At 41.1% G+C, this 24,263-nt stretch overlaps 1 protein-coding gene across 1 annotated transcript in view; it reads right to left on the bottom strand.

Annotated features, from left to right (window-relative positions):
• The window catches only part of CNTNAP2 (contactin associated protein 2), a 1,915,008-nt gene that overhangs the window by 131,060 nt on the left and 1,759,685 nt on the right, over nucleotides 1-24,263 (bottom strand). The window contains exons 19-20 of the mRNA XM_080666270.1: nucleotides 11,478-11,714; nucleotides 4,435-4,568 (exon numbers count right to left, since the gene is read on the bottom strand). Coding sequence (XP_080522396.1) covers nucleotides 4,435-4,568; nucleotides 11,478-11,714 — 371 coding nt within the window. The remainder of the gene's footprint in view (nucleotides 1-4,434; nucleotides 4,569-11,477; nucleotides 11,715-24,263) is intronic.

The raw sequence follows: 24,263 nt of genomic DNA, 5'->3' as shown, positions 1-24,263 counted from the left end.
AAAGTAGAAAGAAAGGATTTGTGATACAAGATGTTGAAATTATTCATTGTGATGTTCAGCTCTTGGATGCATGCTAATCAGCATGATTTTTCATCACGTACAGTACTTTTTCAGGTGCTCTCTGCCTCCCGGGGTTTGTTTTACATTTTGACTGGCATTAAGCCTTTAGCTATTATCCCTGGTGCAAATGTGAGTTTTCACAAATGACACCACTTGAGGGTTGTCACGGGTTCTGGTTCATGCTGGTGTCTGACAACTCCTGGAATCAGTTCTTCATTATCTATGTGGAGATGAGGCATGTTGTTTTTTTGGAAGCAAATGTTTTACCCAAGGTCAATTTCCCTCAAGTGCTCAGCACCAGGGCGTGTGCTCAGGGAATGCAAATTAGCTTAATGTTAGTTTTGGTCAAACCCTGCTAGGGAAGTAAATCTGCTTTTAAAAACACCATAAACACAGATAAATAGCAACTAAAGTATAGGATGTCTGAGTATATATAAAATTTCACCTTAATTCCAAAGACATTATTCTATGGTACTTTAAAACTCATCTTTGAATTAGCCTTTTGTCTTTGATTAAACGTACACTTTAATTTGACATTATTTAAATATCTGTGTCACTATATTTTATTGTAACTGGGGAATAGGTTGAGGATATATGGATGCTTCATATTTTTGTTTGATTATGAAAATGCAACATATACTTCTAGTAGACAATGAGGGACTATAGAAAACTCTAGAGGAAATTAAACTATTTGCAACTCCTTTACACAGAAATAGTTGTAATTAACATTTTATTGTATCTCTCTCCATACATCTTTGAGGTTGCAGAATTTCTCAAGATGTTTCAGGAAAAAAAAAAAAATCAAAGTTTTTAGAGTTCTAAAGGTCCTTTTAGGATGACTCCCATGCTCTGCAAGGCCTCCCTGCCTGAAATAAGGGAGGGCAGGAGTTGGCCTGACCTACTTTCCACAGAGGAGCCATATCTTTTCTTCTTCCACCATCTCTACCTCTGTGGTAGGCAGTTGACAGACATGAGCAGAGCAAGGGTGATGGACTAGGTGCAGAAGGTCACCAGGATGGAAAGCCTCAGGTGCCTAACAAAGGATAACTGTAGGGTGGGACCTTGCCCCCAGGGTGACCTTTCTGTCCTAGCATATCGCTGGTCATTTGGTTTGGACCCCCCTGACATTTCCTCCCTAGAGGTAACATCTAGGCCTCAGTTGTATTTCAGCTCCAGGCCCAGAAAAGCAACAAAACCAGACAAGTAACCCCACAGGTGACCTCAGGATCAACTGCATAGGATAATGACTCCATGCCCTGGCACTGACCAATCAATCAGTGGAGACCCAGACACCTGGAAAACTCCTGAATATTCTACTGAGATCTTCCCCTGGAACCTCCCCTAAAATTTCCACTCTAAAAACCCTTAGGATGAGGACCCAGCTCATCCTCCCTCCTGGGAGTAGGACCGTGCCTTTCCCTTCTCCCTCCACCCAGGCACACTGCCATTACTTTCCTCACTTCCAAGTTATAAGGGCCTTCCTTTACCTCTATAACTTGTTTCCTAAGTCCATCCTTCCATGAATTACTCTTCCACCTCTGTGATTTTATAAATAAGTGTTCTCTTAGAGTTTGAGTCTTGGCTCTGTATTCTTTCCTAGCCAGATCTCAAGTACTGAGGTTGCTGAACCCAGGTCTGGTCTGACCCAACCAGTCTAACACCTGGTGCTGTTTGCACCACCCATAGCACCGCCATGTGCTATCTGGGCTGGCACTGAGAGGCTGGGCTGAGAACAAAAAAGCACCCCTACCACAAAGTCTTTCCCAGCTAAATTCAAGTGTGTTGAGACATCTGACTTTCTAAACATATTTTAAAATCTCAGTGCAATCGCATGGCATTGTTTACAGAAGGAGGACAGAGAGCAGGGCTTTCCAATACTCTGGGTGTGACTCCTATGGGAGACTTTGTTCTACGCTCTCTTCCCTGACCTCAGAGCACTGAACAGCCCATGCTTTCCATAGCAATCTTGTTCCCTTTCTCTGGGGCTGCGGTCCTGTTTTCTTGGAGGATTCTCCCCAACTCCCCACTCTAGTCATGAGATTTGATTAGGGGCTATCAGTCATTGCCCCTGCAAAAGGGTCAGCATGTGACCCAAGCCAGGACTGTCCTTGGGATTTAAAAAAGAAAACAAAGAAACTAGGTCCTTTTTCTGTTAGCAAAACCAGGAAGATGTGAGCCTGTGTCCGGGAATATGTGAAGGATGGAGGCTGTAGTGAGAGGTATTCATGCAGTCCTCACAGAGGGATGGACAAGTAGAGATGATGTGGCGGGAGGGGGGGCGGGGAGGGGAGGGAGGGATAGGGGTTGAGAGAGAGAGGGGCTCAATGGCATTCTAGTATTTGTTTTGCTCCTTTCGCTCCCCTGGATTCTCTTCTAAAACTTTGGTTTTCTCTTCCTTAAATTCCAGGACTGATTCTAGGAATTCTTCCTACAAATGAATTTTGAATTGGTCTTTGGTTACTGGCAACCAAATAACCCAGAGCAATGGGAACAGACTCTTCCCAGAGTCTCCTCAGTTCCCTGGGTTCTCGGCTATCTCTGTCTTATCCACTATCTGAATTTCCCTGGCTTTCCAGGCTCTAAAATTCCAGGTTCTGAAAATAGTCCATCCCTCTCTAATTCACTGTGGCAGACTGCCACTCTGATTAAGCTGGTATTTGTTCTTAAAGAGTTGCTGGTTAACCAAGCCAGTGTGGCTCAGTGGTTGAGCATTGACCTATAAACCAGGAGGTCACAGTTTGATTCCTGGTCAGGGCACATGCCCGGTTGTGGGCTTGATCCCCAGTGTGGGGCATGCAGGACTTAATGGAATGTACCAGAAGGAAGTCCTTCTTAATCTACCCTAACTCCAAACTCTCATTTTGGGAAATATATCCAGAAACGGAATTATTTAGCCTATTGCTCTACCCTTTGCTCCCACTCACCCCATCCTCATCTTTGCCTGTGGTTCTGCAACCCATAGGGCTCGGTCCTAATAAACAGGCGTTTTCTTAGAGAGAGTGAGGGTTAGCCCTGCATGAGTCTACAGCTGTGGCGGGTCTCCTCTGTTATACTGTCTTTAGAGCCAATTACTGAGCTCTTTTTATCTTTTAATATTATTTTGCAATGGTAAAATGGCAAGATAAATCACTTACTTTAAAAGAAATGAGATGGCATGGTTTAAAACAAGAGAATGTCTCCAATGAAAAGCCAATAGACACAATGTTGATAAAGTGCTATGAACCAGGAGTCATGGATACAGATGGGCTTGGTTTACTTAGTAAATAATTTGCAGGACCTACTATGTGCCAGGCACTTAGCTAGGCACAGAGACTCTGCCGTCACTATGAAGTCACCTTATTTCCACTACCTTTGACTGCACAATAAGCTGTAACTTCCCGTTGTTACTTTTTCCTAGGAAAGACCTATCTTTAAAATACCCTCTAGCATTGATGGCTATAGGCCAAGCATAAACTCCCTATCAAGTTATGAATTTGACATCCACCTGTGCTCAGAAAGAGACAGGGCTGCACCTTTTCTTACAACCTGCACTTCCCTCAGCAAGGAGCCAAATCTGAACGAGGTCTGAGAGGCGGCTGAACCCCTGCCAAATGACACTCCACTCCACTGACAGAACAGCACCCCTGTAGTTCTTCCTGCCGACAGGTATCTTTTCTGAACTCCTGGAGAAGGCAGTGACAGTTCCCATCCTTGATCTTTTGGCTTGGTTCCCAGGGAGACCTCCTCATGCTATGTTTTATTCATGGTGCCTCCCAGGCTGGTTTCTTTATTGTAAAAATTGGTGGTAGGAGTAGGGATAATACAATGAACCTGACATAAAATTCAAGCGTCATGATAAAACCATCCCTTTGTGTGCTAAGAGTCTACAAGCAGGGTCTGAGATTCTGTGGAAGGTTTGTGTTCTGAAGATTTTTAAGACAAAGCATCCACAGAGACAAAAAATACGTTTATGCATATCATATTGGAAGAGTGAAAGAAATAGGTCAGATAAACCAAAGTAGCCTTTGCTGGGAAACGTTAAGCCTCAGACATCTGAGCGTATGGAGGAAAAATATGGTGCCGTGGATAAAAACAGTAGATTGATGGCTGTGTGGGCCATAGGAGGAAAGCTACGAGAATATACAGAGTCAACATTTATTCTAGCTTCTCCCTATGAAATTTCATTTCCATCAACTTCATCATTGTCTTTGCTAGAAGAACTACGTATCTCTCTACTTCACTAATTAGGAATCTGTAGGAGAAAGTATGAGCACGCATTTCTTCCATCTGTCCCACCTCCAAAACAAAACCAAATAAAACCAATGGCCAAGCATTATAGAGGATAGAGGTTATCATACTATATCATACACAATTGATATGAACACATATGTGTACCTTGAGCAGTATGGTCTTCCCATGACGGGTGATGTTAACACTGTGGGGTTGTCCATTGGCCACGTTCCTGTGGTCTACATCGATATTATATGGCTCTCTGGTGCCACCCAGGTTGTAGCGAATCTGTAAGTTTCCTATATAAGGAATAGGAAAAGAACTCAGTAATTTTTTTCCAGGTATCACACTTAGGTTTGCATTGAACCCTGTTCCCTCCTTTGATGTCCATCAATTACATCTGCCATTCTGAATTCTGGGTCACTAGCTCTGAGGCACACTCATCCATGAGGGTTAACAGCACTTGGCACCCGCGTGTTTACAATCTACCAACAGTGAGCCATCAGTGACCATGATCTCAAAGTTTGAGCAGCAAAAGGTATAAAATGATCCAAGGTGGGAATGTGCCTGGGAAGGAAGAATGAAAATAATATAAAATATAGGAATGTGGAGGCTCCACAAAATACTCTGAAGTAAAAAATAAATGCAGGGTATAGGGACAGTCTCACAGCATCGGCAAAGCATGCCATTTGGCGTATGAAAGAATCATGAGCATATAATATTAAAAACAAACATAACTTATAAAAGATAAACATATGGGATTTGGGGTGGCTTTGCTGACACCAAGGGAGCAAAGCAATTACTTTTATTTGAGGTTAGAGATTGCTTCAATCCAAATGCAAAACAAAGAAAATGATGGGCTTCCCAGGCCCCGAGTCCTGCTCGCCTCTATGAAAGTTCACTTTGACTGGATGAATTATTCTTTTTTCCCTCCTTCTTGTTTCTTCCCCAAAATGACAAACGATATTCAAGAAGACTCATGTAATATCTAGATCCTGTTTTTAATTAATCTGCATGGCAAACATAACTTTTATGTCTTATTTATGATTTTTAAAGACCAATATTTTTATCTAATTTTTCACTCAAATTGGAATCTTCATTTTAATAGCTAACATCTCCGAGGTTAAAAAATGGAGTCTGACCAATTGCAAATAACCTCATGGATTCCTTGTGGCCTCTTTCATGCTCCTTCTACAGGAATAAAACTGATACTCTGACTTTTAAGTTGTGAAATAAAACATAATAATTAAAATTTAGTACACAGAAATAAAAAAATAAAGTCACTGGAAACCTCACCATCCCAAGGTAACTACTCTAACTTTCTGGCCATATCACCTTCCAGATATTCCTCATGCTCTTATATATACACAAATAAATGCAATAGTTTCTAAATGCTGCCTTTCCTCATTTAGGCATTCCAGCATTATAAGTGCTACTTAAAATATTCTGCAAAGTTCCCAGGGTTGAAAGAAAGATCCGTTAGGATGATTAAGAATGAATTGCATTTCCTGTTTTTGCATTTGAAGCGAATTCAACAAACTAGTTGAATTCTGAGCTAGTTCTGAGTTTTACCTTAGTATTTATTCTAGATCCCTTTGCTCACAGCATTTCAATCAAACATTGTTGGTTTTCATCTCTGAAATGTGTCCAAATTGCCCCATTCTTCTCCATCTCTGTACCCACAGGGGCTCTGTGGTGCTTAGAATGCCCTGTGTGAAACGCACAAGAACGACTCCCCTGCTATCTCAGCTCCATCAGAGCCCCTCGCCCCTCGCCCCTCGCCCCTGGTGCCTTGTGTTGGCCACTTCATATCAGTGACTGTCTTGACCTCACCTCACTCTCCGGTGAGCCCCCTGTTTCTCTGTTCTTCCCATTCTCTCATCGACACCTCAAACACAACGGATGCAAAAACAGACTCTTGATCTTACCCCGCACCCCCATATTCCACTGCAATTTTCCACATTTTCCTTCATCCCTCCAGCTACTCCTGCCAAAAGATCCAACTCCCCTCTTCCTTCTAGAATACACGTATAGTCTGTCAACAAATCTTCTTGGCTCTTCAAAATACCTCGAATCTTATTGCTTTTTATCATCACCATTACTATCCCTAGACCAAGCCACCATCATCTTTGGACTGAGTTACTGTAATAGCCTCCATGTTAACCTCTTGCTTCTGCCCTACCCTCACCTTCCCCACCCTGGTCTCTGCCCCTCACAGACCCATCTCCTCTCCACCTGATACTTCAAGTGATCCCCTGCTCAGAACCTTCCAATGCCTTCCTCCTATCTCACCTGTAGTAAAAATGGAACTCTTCACAATGGCTCTCCAGGCCCTATATGACCTTCCACTATCACCTCTGACATAATCTCTTATTATTCCCCTCCTTGCTCTCTGTAGGACCTTTGCACTTCTGATTCTTCCATCTAGGATGCTTACACCCCAGTTATCTGTCTGGCTGACTCCTCACTCCCTTTAGGTCTTTGCTCAAATATCATCTTCTTAGTGATTATTTCGGTGGCTTTTTCATTAATAGCAGAATTTACCCACTCCTTTCTGTTGTCCAGTCCCTCCCTTTTCTGCCTTATTTTTTTCCTATTATAGTTCTTATAATACAATGTACTACATATTGTCCTTAATTTATTGTCTGTGTTTTTCCGCTCAAATGTAAGTTTCATGAGGGCAAGGACTTTTGTATATATCACTTATGATATTATTCCAACGTAGAGTATAATGTCTGATACTTTAGGTGTGAATAAATATTTGTTGAATGAATGAACGATGATCTCCCTGCTTCTGTGCTTTTTTCTTTCCCACGTTTTCTTTGCAGACAGGTCTTTTCAAAATGCATAGTTGATTCTTTCAATGCCTTACTTAACATTTTTCAAAGTCTTCCCGTTGCTCATAAGATGAAGACATACATTCTTATTGTACCTTATGATGCCCTGTTTGATCTGAGTTCTGCCTGTTACTTTATTTTCAAATCATACCATTTACCTTCTCTCTTTTAACGTTTGTTACCTTCAACTTCTCTTATGCCCTAGAAATTAAATTCTCCTTCCTACCTCAGGATCTTGGAATATGCTACTCCCTTTTCCTGAGTTGCTTCTCTTCCCCATTCTTCAGTGTTTTACCCTATTTTTTCCTTTATCTTAATAGCACTAAAAATAATCTATAGCTTCAGAGTGAAGGAGATGATCAGGTGGTTATCTGAACATGCAGAAAGTTGACTGTCTTGACTCCCTTTTCTTTCCGGTGCTCTAACCTTGTATAATCTCAGCCAACTTTCTTAAACATGTAGCTGTATTCATTCATCATTTATTTATTCATTTCTTCAGAACACATTTATTTAGTGATTGTGCAAAGCACTGTTGAATCCAATTTTCAGGGTCTGAAAGCAGGCTATCTGTTTTTCTATAAGTGTAGAGTCACTTCTCATACAACCAGCCCCAGTTCCCCAGTGTGGGCCAGGCTGTGCTTGGGTCTGGGAATACAGAGAGAAGTAAAAACGAAGGCTCTGCCTTTGAAGGCCAGAGCTCAGAGGGACTGGTAATTATGCAAAAAACTGGGCATTCTCCTCTCTATTGTCTCTGTTGTTGGTCCCTTTAAGTTCCGCAATCTCATTCAAATCAGTATTCAGTTGTAGTTTTAAAAAATTATTTCTCTCTTTTCTTGCTTTCTTGAACTTTGTAAATATGATTTAAGATGTCTATAACCGTTTCCCTCAATGGCAACAGAAATTATTTGCTTTGAGAAAAAAGATGAGTTGGATCTTTAAATTATATATAATAAATATCTATAAACCATAATAGCAATATTCTTGAATAATAAAATTCAAATGCTATATTGATTGCTTTCAAATAATAGCACAAGAGAAGTACAACATGAAGATAGGGAGAAATATTAATATTTGTTCATTAAAATAAAATATTCTTAAGTGTTCATCTCCTGAGGGCATGAAAGCAGCCTTAAGGAACTGCTCCTGTACTGGCTGCCGCCACTCATGCGCTTTCCAGATTTACTCTCTCCTGGTCGCCACTACTGTCATCGTAAACACTCACCTATTGGCAACTAGTGTGGGCTCAAGCCTCTCATCTCACTGGGAAGACAGGGAGTACTTATAACAAAGACAGATAACAACACAGGGCACTAAGTGCCAAGCAGATGACATTGAAAATAAGTATAACAGGAGTTTAAAGTAAGGAGTCATCATTGAAAGGAGACGAGACTTGACCTGGGTCTACATTGAAATACCGGGAGGAACACTTTGTAAAGTATGTGATTGTCTAACCACCAAGCTGTATATTGAAACAGATACAAACTGATATTGAATGTGAACTGTAATTGGAAAAAAAAGAGAGGAGAAAAAAAAAAGAAAGAAAGGCATGTCTTAGATCAGAGAGGAAGATGGGCTTTTCCATAAAAGGGAATGTAATGGGCAGGAACACAGATGTCCACAGAGCCCTTGGGATAGAACAAATTCCTTTGTTACTGAATGTGTGACAAGACAGGGGATGTGGATAATAATAACCTCTAACATTTACATGTAATAAGTGCTTTACACATTGATTTTCACAACACCCTATGCGGCAGACAGTATTTTATAGATAGGAAACTTACATCTCACAACCCACAAATGCAGATGCAGAATTCAAACCCTGGTATTTTGGTTCCATACTCAGAGCTCTTCCCCACGAGACAGGTGGTGGGGCTCGGTTAGAAGGTTGCAGGATTTTGGATTTCTCCTGTGGTCCTGTGGGGAGAAGGAGGCACTACTCCTTCTATGATAGGGATACTGTGCATAAAGGAAGGCCCACTCTGGCTGTGGTGGGTGGTTAAGGTGGAAGGGACTGGAAGCAGAGAGCTTGATTGGGACATAGCACCCTGGTGGACACACGGAGGGGCCCTGCTGTCCCATGAAGGGGTAACAGGGTCCCAGGAGCCCTATGGGAGGCGAGGGCTGCTAAAGACGCTGGGTGTGGCCTCCAAACACAAGCTCCATAGGACTGTTTTGCCTGATGGCCCACAAGATGGGGAAGGGTGGAATGTGCATGGATGATACCAGGCTGTGAGTCTGGGTGTCTGAGTCAGAGCACTGTCAGAACTGGGGGAGGACCTGCCTCTGGGGAACAGTGAAGAGAACACAGCTCGACTATGTCAAGTTAGAGGGGTGCCAAGACATTTAGTTAAGACATTCTAGCTTTTTAAAAAAAATATTTTGGCAGAGTCCTTATTGATTTTTTTTTCCCTAAATGACGTCCTCAAAAATTTTTTTGCTTTATATATCAGTTAATAAAAAAAGTCAGTATTTGAAGTATGAAAAAGCTACATTTTCATCAGCAGTTTGAGGATGGCCTTGTGATAATTTGACAGAAGCCGGAAGGCTATGTTTTGCAAATGCACTGAGAGGGTCCTGGGATCTCTGCAGCATGGAGAGAGCAGCTCAGAGCTCTGGGCCTGGAACCAGACACCTGGGCCTAGAAACCTGGGTTTGCCATCACCCACTGGGTGCGCAAGTCACTGGACCTATGTACCCCAGGTCATCTGTAGAAAGGGGATAGAATAGTGTCTATGACATGAAGATGTGTGTTCATAGGAATGGATACATGTGAAACACTTAGCATTGCTTTGGGCATCATTCCATGGTAGTCACTGATATTAAATCAATTTACTATTAAATGAAAACCTTTGCCTGCAACTGATATTAAATGAAAATCCTTGCCTGTGACAAAGGCCCACAAACACCAGCATGCGTATTCTCAGGGTGGGTGTTGGCTGCTGAGTTACTGAATACAGTTGGGGACCACATTTTTGCATGGCCATGTCTTGAGGAACAGACAATACAGCATCTACTGGGTTGTGTTCATTAAATTCTTGACAAGCTAAATGTGAGAACCATCGTCCCTGCCCACTGAGGTTGGACAACATCAGTGGATTACAAATCTATTTAGCCAGATCCAGGAGATGTAAACTTAACTCATGAACTCTTGGAAAGCAGGGGTTATGTACCTTTTCCTTCTGCTTCCTCACTGATTTTATGTGTTACTTTTGCTATTTAGAACAGTGATCCTTGCTCAATGTGGGCACTGACATGGTAGAAGAGTATTACTAAGGAGCAGCAAACCAACATCCAAACAGACACCTGGTGTTCACATTGTTGCTTTTCTGGCTATCCATATATTTTCCACAAAGTTATACTGACATTGGCCAGTCAAAACTGTATCTTGCCCCCTTTTTTGGTTTAACATGATACTGCTAAAATATTTTTCTCCATGCCATTAATTACTCCTCATGAATAGTATTCTTAATGGATATATAACATTGCATAAAATTGTGATTCCCTCTTTCACAAACCAAAATTTACTCAAGTTAAACTTCTCAGTCCTTTCTAATTCATATAAGTAACACCATAATGGACACCTTCATGCTAAATTTCTATCTAATTTTTGGCTAATTACTTTAGGGATCATTTCTAAAAGGGAAAATCCTAGCATTTATTTACCCATCTTTTAAACTTACAGTGTATTGTCCAAAGAACAAGTTGAAGAATTTGCTAGTTTTCAAAACTTGAGCTGAATTATGTTAATAATAATTCTCGGTTCCCTTGATCTTTCAGATGTTACAACCTGCAGTTGCCATCAAAGAAGGCTGCAGAGCCTAACCACCAAAGAGCAAGATGATGAGAGAGGGACCTCCACAGTGCCAGCTACACAAGCTCTCTGGGAAATGAGATAGAGAGATTTGCTCCTTGACACACCTAAAATATATCCATTAGTAAAAAAAAAAGTGATCTTAAATCTGTAGGTGTCTTAGATCTCAAGTTTATACGCATTAGGAAGGTTTACAATTCTAAGTCAGGCCACAAGGCCATGCTCACATTGCCACCAGGATACCTGTCTTAGCCACCTGTCTGACCCTCTTTGGCTCAGTGCATATCTAGAGACCAAGATGGTCCCAATATTACAAGTGTAAATATACCCCTGTTTTAAGTGACCTTTATGTTAGGGATATTTTATGAATGTAAAATCCTGAGACAGGTTAGGAATGCCAATTTCTCTGATTCTCTATTTCTACTGAACATCCATATGTTCTGTAGAAACCTATTGATCATTATCATAATCAGGATAACTCATTGATTTATATAAAATTAATTTCACTGCTTCAAAGCTCATCTCTACTTAGTTCAACGGCTAGCTGTCTTTGTCCTTACCGGTGGGTTTGACGAGGACCGCCAAGAAGTCAGTGGTGAGAGAACTGACATAGAGGAGAATGCAGGGTGCCTTGGAGGTACTGAAGCTGAACTGAATCTGCTCATGGTCCAGGTCTGGCAGTGGGCCCTGTGGATCTGGTGAGCTATCCGATCTGCTGCCCAGTTCTTTGCTGTTGATCCCGGGTGCCTGGAAGTTATACCGTAGCCACATTCCCTCTTCAAAAAATGCACCAACATCTGTTGAAAAGAAAAGGAAAGAAGAAATTGAAAAATGAGGAGAAGTTGGATGCAGGTACCACCAACAATTTAAATCCTGGTCAATGGTCAGTTCTGGAGCGGCTGCTAAGGCAGTTCACCAAGGACACACTCTGACTCCAGGAAGGGGATCAGACTGGGTGCACTTCTAGGCAGATGGATGTCATTTCATCACGACAAATACACCAAAAAAAAAAAAAAAAAAAAAAAAAAAGAATCATGCAACAATGTGGAGATCTGTAAATTTAAAATATAATAGTAAAATTAAGAAATGTAAATCATGCCAGAAAGAAACTTCAAGTTTAGTACTCAGACCCGATAACTAATTTAGATTGAAGAGATACACTGAAATGAAGGTGGTGTTGTAACATGAATCACCAATTCAAGGCACTCCCGGGCATCGTCTTTGAGATGGTTTCACTTTGGACATTCACTCACTCGGAGAGCCCCTGAGCAAACCATAGTTTTGTGGATAGTGTTTCAAATCACAAGACATGAAGTTAGAACTGGGTTCAAATTCGGCATTGCCATTAAATAGTTATTCGGCCTTAGGGGAAGCTACTTCACCAACTTCTCTAGGACTCAGTACTTTATCTGTGAAAGGGAGATCATAATAGTGAAAATTACAAAAGATACTTAAGTAATTTGCACATAATAAATTGTACTTATTGTTATGATGAAACTAGAAGAAAGGTCACTAACCCTTCATCAGTCTTTTCCTGTAGCCTAATCAGTGCTAATTGGTTTTTAATCATTTCCTGGCAGACCAGCTCCTGCTGTAGTTTTTCCCACTGTTTTCTCCGAATGTTCTGAAATCACCTCTGGACTCACTGTGAAACACTGAGGCACCCTTCTGAGGTTTGTTTGGTTTTCAGAGTTACTGTTTCATTGCCCTGTACACATGCCTTTCTGAAAGGATTTCTCAAACTTCTTTGCCCATGGAAACTATTATTCTCATCCCACTAAATTAACACTACACAGAATATATTTTGTAAAACGCATTCTATATTATAATCAATAGGAGGGACACACTTGAAAAGGGTTCTTTCATCTGGGAATTCTGAAGTTTCCTCTTATTAAATAGTCTAGCAGAGCCAACGTGGCACGGTGACTCAGGATCTGGAGTCAGACTTCAGTGGATGAATCTTGGCCTTGATGCTAACCCAGGGTGCTAACTTGGTCCATGGCTTGAAACACTCTAAGCCTCAGTTTCCTTTTCTGAAAAATGGGGCCACACAGGTTGTTATGAGGATTAAATTACCAAAGTATAACTCTTAACCCAGTGCGTGGGATATGTGATAAGTGTTCAATAAAGATTAGTTAGTTATATTACAAAGACATGTTACTGTGTTTTATTGAGGGTACAGATGCCACCCTGTACCCCACCTGACACCGCCACGCACATGCAATCCTCCAGTAAGTCACCTGGCACTGTTGCAGAGTCTACCATGTTCTGCTTCTCACTGAGTTGTCACAAAAAGAGTTCAGTTGGCTACAGGCTCTCAACTATGGGGAGTACTATTTTCCTCCTGACCACCCCCTGCTCCACGACAAGAACATTTACAAACGTGTGTGCATGTGCAGGTGTGCGTGTATTCACGTGTGTATGTGCATGGGTGTTCATTCACATGGGTGTGTGTGCATGTGTATGTACTAGTATGTGTTTATGGGAGGGTGTTGTTCAAATGATGGGGGGTACCACTGGCATTTAGTAGGCAGGGACAGGACTGCCGATGTCCTCTAATTTGTGGGACTGTCTTGTACAATTAAGAATTGTCTTGCTCAGAAATGCCAGTGTCCTTGTTGGCAAACACAGGATTAAACATACACTTAACCCACACTAGTCATTGCATGACTTATTGGATTGTAAAGATGCATGAAATTCATCACCACCCTTGAGGAAAGCTCCTAGCTGCGGGTGTGGAGGAGATGAATCAACAACCTGAACACATGGTGAGTGTGTTCCGAGTGCAGGGTGAGTGTTCTGTGGTTTTCTTGGCAGGCTATGTGATAAGAGCCCTATCTTGCCGCTTAGAAAATCCTGAGCTCTCAAGGAGCTCTCAGCAGCAGATGCCAACCTTTCAGACCTCACGGACCACCAGTGGTCCGTGGACCACCAGTTGGCGACTGCTGGTCTAGAGGATGCTTTAACTAACAGACATTGTTAGAAGGCAGTGTGGTGAGTACAGGATCAGAGTATACAGTGGGGAACCTGCAACCCTGGGGGCACTAGCCTGGTCTCCAGGGTCTAGGAAGACTTCCTGGGAGAAAAGACATTGGAGCCAGGACCCAAAGAGCCAGAGGCCATCACTATGTAAAGGTGAAGAAGAGGAGCGGGCCAACCACAGGGAATAGTATGTGTTTCTCAGATAAACTGGAGATGAGCAAGACTGATCATGAAGGGACATTTAGAAAGCTAAGGATTTTAGAAAATAAACCAAAAATATGCCACAGAGAATACTTTCGGTGGATTTTATAGTCATCGTTAACAAGCTTTATGGATTCATGTCAGTTTTAGAGGAAGGGTTATTCCATGCTTAGGAGCGTTATTCTGAAATCGCATCATAAAGCAACTATTAAACCAGGACCTGGGAGTGCTGTGAAACATTTAAGGTTTGAAGCGGCAGAGTTACAGCTATAATTTCTTTGTTCCATATTATTTTCAGGAAATGCCAAATCAGGGTACTGCAATATCATTCAGGAAAATAGTATCCCCAACACTTCCATATGAATAACTAAAATAACACTAATTTATCAATCTCCAAATAACATCTTTTCCCTCATTAAATGGTCAAAAAGTATTTATTTAGAGTAGTTGATTTGAGGTTTTTATACTAATATCAGATAGCTTAAATTTTATGATATTCATTTTTGGGTAGAAACTGATACATTTTGGTTCTAGTTATTCTAAGATGTATGATGACTACATTCCAAGATGTATTACAAAAAGTATTGCTGAATTATATAATGTTTCTCAAAAATTTGAAATGCATTATGCCATCTGTTGACTTAGGGACATGAAGGTGATAGGAACCTTGAAGACGACAAGTAATCTAGTCTTAACATTTATTGGTCCTCAAAACGGATCCTATGTAATCTACTCCTGATTGGAGAAAATAAGTTTGGAAATGTTCAAAATAAAATCCACAAGCCATACATCCCAGAATAGCACCATAAAGACATTTCCCCCCTGTCGACCCAAATCCCTGATGTTTATGGTGGAAAAAACAAACACCCAGCTGGCACTCACCCTTGTGACTAAATTGCTCCTCATCTCTTTTTCCTCCAAGTTCAATACTTCTATTCCTTTTGCCTTTTCACTTAGGATTTCTCTTACAACTTGTATTTTTTAAATCAACATGATTCTTTTTGTTCTCTAACCTCCCCACAAGGACCCAGAATTGAAAGCTCCCAACTCACAAATGTACTATTTTCTAAAAGTTTATTTTAAAGTCAGTAACTTGCAATTTGGAAACAGTTCCCCATAGAAACAATACTTTAAATGATGGTTAACTTTGCCAGGAGAGTCTACAAATGCTGAATCACTCTGGATGGGTAATAAAAAATAATTGAAGAGTGCCATTGTGTATTAGTAACTAAAACAGAGATAGCAACCACAACAAAAAGGTTAGGGTTTATTATGAATACGAGAACTCCATGGACCTCTGTTCCCACAAAGATTTCATCTCATGTATCCAATGGTACACTGGTTAATGTTAAACAGCTGGCTCTCCAGTGGGAAAAACCCTGATTTTTTTGTGTTTGCCTATTCCGATGGTGTAAACACTCATACCTTGGCTTATTTCAAGCTGATGACATGATATCACTAAATATGGACTGGAGAAGTGATGTTCACAATTGTTCTCCAAGCCTGTGAAATGCCTCCTACATATGCTCCTCCTCTACTCCCCCAGCCTGTGACCCAGTCATTCATACAAACCATATGTACTGAGCCCCCCTCATGGTGGCTGTCTTAGCTTGGGCTGCTATAACAAAGTACCATAACTGGGTGGCTTAAACAACAGAAATGTATTCTCACAGTTCTGTTGGCTGTAAGTTCAAGATCAAGGTGGCCCCTGATTTTATCCCTGGTGAAGTCTCTTTCCCTGGCTTGCAGACAGCTGCCTTCTTGCTGTGCGCTTGAGGGAGGGAGGGAGGGAGAAAGAGAGAGAGAGGGAGAGAGAGAGAGAGAGAGAGAGAGAGAGAGAGAGAGAGAGAGAGAGAGAGAGAGATTGCACGAGCTCTTTCCGGTCTCTTCTTATCAGTGTGCTAATCTCATCACGAAGGCCCCATCATCATGACTTTATATAAACCTAATTACCTTCCAAAGCCTCATCTCTAAATACCATCACATTGGGGTTTGTTGCATCAACATATGAATTTGGGGGAAGACACAAGCATTCAGTCCATAATAAGACTTCCTTCTTTTTATCTTCTACTGTACACAAATGCTGTAGTATTTGCTTACTCCTTCCTGCCTTCCAAAGCTCTTCTCTACCTCATCCCAGCTACCCCACATCCTGAAAGCTCTGCATAGCTTCTATAACAACTGTAACAGCTGGGTAATTGACACTGAGGAAGCACAGGGTCATTAAATTCTTTTATGGCTGAATTCCATTGCCCAGAATAATCACTCTCATTAACTGCTTTTCAATTTATCATCTAGTAAAAAAGTTAAGTGAGTTCTATGGAGTTCTGTTCCTAGTGATGTTGGATATCACCTCCTTGTAGGCAGCCCCACTCTGCATCAGGCCCAGCTCCTTCCAGGGCCATCTGCAAGGCCCTGCTCTGTTTAAATGTGTCTCCCATGGTACCTCCAAGGCTCTGCAGTCCTGAAATACAATGTTTCTCTCCTGGCCTTACATTGGCAAAATCTGCTTTTATCCCCAGTGCTCCATGCTGACTTTCCTCCTAATTTTTTTATTCTGTTTGTTTCATGTTTTCTTCAATTTACTCTAATCATTTTGGACTAACAACATTGGACCTGGGATGATTTAATGTTCACCTGTGCCTGTTCTGTTTCCCCAGGTGAATGCATAGCCATTGTAACCACGTTCTCACCATTCTCTCTAAAGGCCAGATGACTTCCAGGTCAGTTTCTATGTAATAAGCTTCAAGTGTCTGAATCTGCACAGAGGAGAAGAAATGCCAAAAAAACCCCCCAAAAAACAAAAAAAACAAAACTCATGCTCCCCATGAGACACAAATATAATGTATATTACTTTAAACACATCAGTAAGCGCTATGGTCTATGAGTTGGCTGTGTAGGAAGGACCCAGGGGGCCTTCTCACTTGGAGTTTAAGAGCCAACGGCACTGAACGACTTGACTTGAATTTTAACAGGTAGAGAGTTTGCATCCACAATTCCAGGGTCATGCTTCTGAAACTGTGTTAATAAGCATTAGGCATGTATGGCAGTCATCAGGTTAGAGTGCTTTAGGGAGAGCAAATGAGATGAGGACTTTGCCGCAACCAACTTCATCTGAGATAGGGAGTAAAGTTTTGAGGATTTTGGTCTTTGTATAGAAAGTAATGGGTAACTCTGAAGGGTTTTATACACAGGTGACATAATCTGATTTGCAGTTTTCAAAGATCATTCTGGCTTTAGTTTGGCGAATGCATTGGAGGGAAAGGAGAGGGGATATAGGTAGACCATGAAAGAGGCTGTTGCAATGGTTCAGAGGAATCACGGTAATGGTTTGGACCATTCTTCACTGCCTACAAACCTTGTGGATGAGTAGCTAGAATCAAGACATGTTTAAAGGGTAAAGTGGACACAACCTGAGATAATTAAGAAGCAGGAAAGTGAAAGACAGGTGTTAAGGAAGACTCCTGTATTTCTGTATGGGTGTTGGTGATGTCCCTGATAAAGGGAACACAGAGGTGGTCCTGGTGGGGGTGGGGATGTGGCAGGTATCATGAGTTCAGTTGTGAACAGGTAAAGTTTGAATTGCCTTTGAGTCAGAAAAGCAGAGATACATGATAGGCAGAGGAGAGGACTGGGCTAGAAATAATGCGTTTTAGAGTCATTAGTATAGATGGTAGTTAACACCACAAGCCTGCAGGGGTTGCCTAAAGGAAGTTTCTTAGAAGTAAGGGAAGCCTAGGACTGATTTCTGAGAAAATCAACACTTTAAAGATGGGTAAGTGGAGATAAAGGGACCAGAACGATTAGAAGAAAGTGGATTTTTCAAGGAGGAGGAACTGGTCAAGGTCAGAATGTTGTCCAGAGATCCAGTTACATTTTCCTTCAGAGGGACAATTCCTGAAACCCTCTGGTCTCTGCACTTTTACTTCCTCAGGGGCTTTATATGGCTTCCATTCATAATGTCAAGTTGCTCTCACTGAGACCACCATGAATTTCCATCTATCAAACTGAAAAACAATCTCTGTCCTTACTGGATGAAATGGACACTTTGACCTTTGGAAACTGTTTCCTTTGACCTTTTTCAATGTTGCGTGTCTGTCTCATCACTGGCTCTTCTGCCTCTGTCCCCTGAAAATGTTGGTGCACTGAGCCCCAGCCCTCTGACTCTCACCCAACGCCTGGGAGCACCCCATCTTATCACCCACAACCTGCAAACTCCTGCAGGGGAACTCCATCTACTTCCTCCCTGGGAAACTCAAACTCAAGGCATACAAAACTGAATTATCATGCAAATCTGTTCCTCTCCTGGATTTTCTATTTTGACAAATGACACCCCATCCATCTGTCACTCAAAGACGGGAAGGCAGGAGTCATTAAGCTAAAAACAAACAAACAAACAAACAAAACCCTAAACCAAACCAAACAAATAAAAACAAACAATGACAAAAAGACCTCAAAGACAGACAGCAGTATGATGATTACCAGACAGAAAGGGAGGTGTAGGGAGGTAGAAGAAGGTATGGGGGGATAAATAGTGATGGGAGGAGACTTGACTTGGGATGGTGAACACACAATACAATATATAGATGATGTGTTATAGAATTGTATCCCTGAAACCTATATAATTTTATTAATCAATGTCATCCCAATAAAGTCAATAAAAGTTAATTAAAAAAAGAAGCATCACAGACTTAAGATCACAGACTCTGTGGCCAGAATCCCATGCATCTGAATCCCAGTTGTGCCACTTACAAGCTGTGTGATCTTGGGGAAGTTACATACCTTTGTCTGGGTTTCCTCATCTATAAAATGGAGATAATGATATCTATCATCCAGGGTTGATATGAGAATTAAATGAGTTCATATTTATTAAGTTCTTGGAAAGAGTCTGGCACACAGTAAATGGCACTGTATAAATATTTCTTAAATACAGTAAAATGTGGGTTCTAAAAAAAATAGACAGGAGTCACCCTGAGTGCCCTTGTTTCCATTGTCTCATAACTGTCTCTTGACTCTGTTCTCGCCTCTAGACCTCCTCTGTTGTGCCTCAACTTCAGACACCCAGGTCCCACTTGGAAAACTGCAGTGACTTCATAAAAAGTGTCTTCTGATGGGTCTCTTATTCACAGTCTTTCAGAGTGACCATCCTTATGTGTGTTGCTTTTAAAATTCAATTTTATCCCTTTTAAAAATGTTGGGACATAATTTGTGTGTGTGTGTGTGTGTGTGTGTGTGTGTGTGTGTGTGTGTGTGTATCACTGGATATATTTCAGCGAATCTGTAGATCTTATGAAATTTCCAGCAACAGTATGTGTGTATGCCTTTTTCTGGGGAAAGGGTTAATAGTTTTCATGAGATTTCATGACCTCACCCTCAAAAGATTCAGGAGTAATAAAAAATTAATTCACTCATTATTCCCTGACAAACAATACATTGAGATGCTCAGTGTAGTTAGGCACTGTGCTAGATGCAGACTCGGCTTCCAGAATGACCTGCATTACCCTCACTGTCTGGCCCTGCTCTCTTCTCAGCCACATCCGCCCCTCTCTGCATACTCTGCATGTGGTCCAGCCTGATTGCCTTACTGGCTTATCATATGTACTTCCTTCCCATCCACCTCTCCTCCTTACTCATGCTTGGATTCCATCTCCTTCCCTAAGTGCCACACGCCATACACAGGGCTCCTCCGAAGTCCTTATAGCTCCTCCTTATAACTTGAGTCCAACAGGTGTGACCTTGTGTGCTTTCAAGTTAGTGAACATGCCATGGAACCTCCTATATGCCTGGCCCATGCTGATGATGAAAGCAAACACGATGAGGACCTGTTGCCTAAAGGAGTTCACACTGGCTGGGAGACAGAGTAAACACATCGTTTGAATACAGCATGTGATCTAGAATAACAGAGTGGGTGGAGAGAAACAGCAGGAGAGAAAGATGGGTTCTTTCTGTGGGTGGGATGTGGGATTGTCCGGATTACTTCACTAGGCAGGTGACTCTGAGTTGGGTATGGGCAAGTGGGAACGTATTTGCAAGGTGAACAGGAGGGTGAGTGTCTTCCTAGCATGGGAGGTAGCAGGAACACAGGCATAGGAGGATGAACCAGTGTGGGGTTCAGGAAATTAGATCAGAACTTCTCAGTCTTGGCTGTGCTTTGAGAATTATGTGTCTGAGGCAAACTCTTAGGAGTTCTGATTGGATTGGTCTGGAGAAAGGCCTGCCTATTGTATACTTCATTTGCTCAGCTAAGTCTCATGTTCAGCCAGGACTAAGCATCGCTGCTCTAGATGTGGGGTGACCTGTGGCTGGCTGTAAAGTTCTTGAATCGCAGAAAACTTGCAGGATTAGCACAAAGAATTCCCATATCCTCCATAACCAGATTCCCTCAACTTTTAATACTTCACCTCATTTATCTGTGTCTGTGTATTATAAATACACATGTAATATATATACACATGGAGACTAATTCCTGAACCATTTGAGAGCAAGTTGAAGTGAAGAAACCAACATTGATACAATACTATTTTCCCATTTCTGAAAAAATATATAAACAAACACAAATATCTGTATACACACAAATAATTTTGGAAAACCATTTTAAGGCTATGTATATTTATATGTACATGTATGTGTATATGTACATGTATATATATTTCCATGTAGAACTTTTTTTGCAGATAGGTTAATACAGGGGCCTACCACTGACTCTTTCATTCTGGGAAGGGAAGAGAGAGAAGGAACATTGGTGTTCTGCAAACCTGTCCCACTGTGTGCCACGGGAAAATCATGGAACCAAGTAGCTCACGAGAATGTAAGCTTTTGAGGGTAAGAACTTTGTGCCCTCAGCCAGCCCCTGGCATCCAACAGGTATGCAATAAATATATGTTGAATTGAGCTGAACTGAAGTTGAATTTTTAAATAGCAACAATATATACTTCAACGAGCTGGTCCACACTGACCTTTCTTAGGTGCTATTTTTCAGTTTTATTTTCCTTGTAAAGTGGCTTCTTGAGAGAAATGCTATTCCGTCAACTTAGACATCATTGTGAAGTAAAATAGCAGTCAAATAATGAAAGTATTATAAGATACATGTAAAATAATATATCTAAAAGAATTAAGTGACTTACAGCATAATGGATACTCTAAGACAGTGGTCGGCAAACTGCTGCTCGCGAGCCACATGCAGCTCCCTGGCCCCTTGAGTGTGGCTCTTCCACAAAATACCACAGCCTGGGTGAGTCTATTTTGAAGAAGTGGCGTTAGAAGAAGTTTAAGTTTAAAAAATTTGGCTCTCAAAAGAAATTTCAATCGTTGTACTGTTGATATTTGGCTCTGTTGACTAATGAGTTTGTCGACCACTGCTCTAAGACATGTTGGCAATGTGTTTCTATCACTAGCTATAATTTTTCAAGGGTAGTTTCTCAAAAAAAAAAAGTAATAATATGAGGTAAAAAGCAAAGATTCACCTCAAATAAATCAAGAAATTATCTATCAGTACATTTTGGAAAAAAATAAGTTTAGGATTATGAATTATCTGTGTTCCTGAAAATGAGGTTGTTATTGAAAAGTTATTACACTTTGCCCTTTGGCAGAAGGAGAAAGGAAGTCAAATGGTAAGAGGAGAAAGGAAAAGAAGAAAAATAATACATTTTGATAATTCATCACATTATCACACATGGCCTTGAATGACCGACTCCGTGTGCCACCAGCAGAAAGAACCCTCCTGACACCTGCATGGGGAAGCCTGTCACTTGCTCAGGGAAAGGAACATTGTGGACCCTTTGCCAGATCCTCTTTTCCTTCTGCTTCGATGGAGACAATATTCTCAAATGAGAAAACAGCTTCAGTTATAAAACTGACAACTAAAATTTTACTAGTATTTTCCCCTCTGTTAGAAGCTTTCCCCTTTTTTTCTACCACATCTGTGCAAAAAGAATAGAGGTATTCATTATTGTGTAAAATACAGTTATTCCTTTATGGAATAAGTTAAAAATACTTGCAAAAAGCTTTCTGTAGCTCTCTTGATACACATACATACATACATACATACACATATATGTACATAAATATACTGTATACATACATAAAATCAAACTCCAAATGGTCTTGCAGAAAATACGTGTGTATGTGTATTTTTGGGACATATGTATGTAAATATGTATGCATATATTTTCCCTCAGGAAATATATGAAAACACGCACGCACACACACACACACACACACACATACACACACACAATCTGGACTACCTCAACATGGTTTTCCGAAAAGCACTTGCTGCTTAGTGACCTGCTGAGCTCTCATTTGCCCGAGTTTTCTTACTAACCTGTCCTTTGACATGAAGGGAACAGTAAGAGCAAGTCCCACTGGCAGGTGAGAGGACAGCCCAGGGAAAAAGTGCACCACACAGAAAATGCTGCTTCGAGTTCAGAATTCCCCAAAGGCTCGATGTATTATTTCAGCACCCAGGCCAATCATTCAAAGAAACACAGCCTGAAGGCACAGGTTTCTGGTATTTTAAGGCTTCAATCTTGTGTTTAATGTAGAGGATCCTGGCTCAGGAAGTGAGATTGTCCCTATTCCAATGTATTCATTTGCCTTTTCTGCTTGTAATATTCTGTTCCAGAAATAGAGCTCAACAGCCACATATATCACATTTTAAAACTAGAATATTTCCCTGCCTCTTATCATTTCTTTTCTTCCACAGTTTGGGGAAGGTTTAAAAGTTACTTCTTTCTAGTTTCTCTTTTTCCCATAGTCCTGAGTGTAAACAAATGTCTGCAAACATAGCCTTGTTCAAATGGCATCTTTGTTTAGAAAGAATGAAGACCCAAGATGGTGCGTTAAAATGTACAGAGCCTGCCGATCCCTGGCTTCATTCTAATTGGAACTGACCCCCTGGAGAAGGATAGGAAGCCTGGTTGCATACAAAACTTGCTTCAGCTTAACTGGGTTGTCTCCTGAGAATCAGGAAAACCAACTATGTGAGTCTTCTCATGTCGATGAAAAAAGGGAAACCTTTGAAGACAAAGTGGTTTAATGAATTCAGTCTGAAAGTTTTTTTTTTTTTAAAAGTAAGTTCTTGTATTTGGCAATGGGAGAAATGAGATAAAATAGTGTAAACATAAAATTTTACATTTTGAGACTGATGAGTAATATTAGGTAATGGGTATGAGGTCAAAAGGTAGAAAAACTTAAACAGCATGATAAAGCAAACTATCACAAGTAAAACAGTGTAATTGGAGTGTGAGGTGTTTGAAGACTTTTGGCCATCCCTCCTTTCTCATGCCAGACATTCCCATGCCTTTCTCTTTTGTCATGCTATATTGTAAAAGCCACATGGCAGTCACAGTCTGACCATTAAAAATACTCTTTCCACCCTGGCTGGGTAGCTCAGACTGTTAGAGCATCATCCTGACACAAAGGTTGCAGGTTCGATCCCCAGTCAGGGCACATATAAGAATCAACCAATGAATGCATGAATAAGTGCAACAGATCAATGTTTCTCCCTCTCTCCCTTCCATTCTGTTTCTAAAATCAATCAATAAAAATAAATACTCTTTCCAAATGACATTTTGCTTTTTAATTCTTTCATACTTGTATTTGAATGTAAATCTGACATTCTGAGAGTTTATTTCCAATTACATGAAGGAAGCATAATGTAGAAAAAACTCAGGAGCAGTGAGGGAGGCAATGAACTTCTGCCCCTCTGTTGATGGCGGGGAAGTGGGGCATCACTGCTTCTGCTAAGTCTCATCATCTGAATTGGATGCCTCTCCACTTTCTCTAGAGCTCAGCGCCAATTCTGAGAGTGTCTACCATTTACAGAAAGTTAGAAACAATGTTATTTAGCCTTACAGTACCTTGGGATACATGTCATTATCTAAGCTCTACAGATGAGGGAACAGAGACTCAGAGAAGGCAAGTAATTTGCCTGAGGTCACACAGCAAACAAGTTCTTGCTATTAACTATTATCTAGTGCTGCCTTCCAATGGTTTTTACTCATCCTTTATCTGGAAGAAAGATCTAAAAAATGCAACTTAGCATTTCTCCTTTTTAAAAACTGACTCTGGAGTTTGGGAGCCGAGTAGGCATGTTTTGAAGCTCTGGCAGGCAGAGGGCTATGGTTTCTGCTACCCAGGAGTCTTTGAAATGCTCTCCATCA

Source organism: Plecotus auritus (assembly GCF_963455305.1).
Source record: "Plecotus auritus genome assembly, chromosome: 4".
NCBI lineage: Eukaryota > Metazoa > Chordata > Mammalia > Chiroptera > Vespertilionidae > Plecotus > Plecotus auritus.
This window is presented reverse-complemented; position numbering and strand designations above follow the sequence as displayed.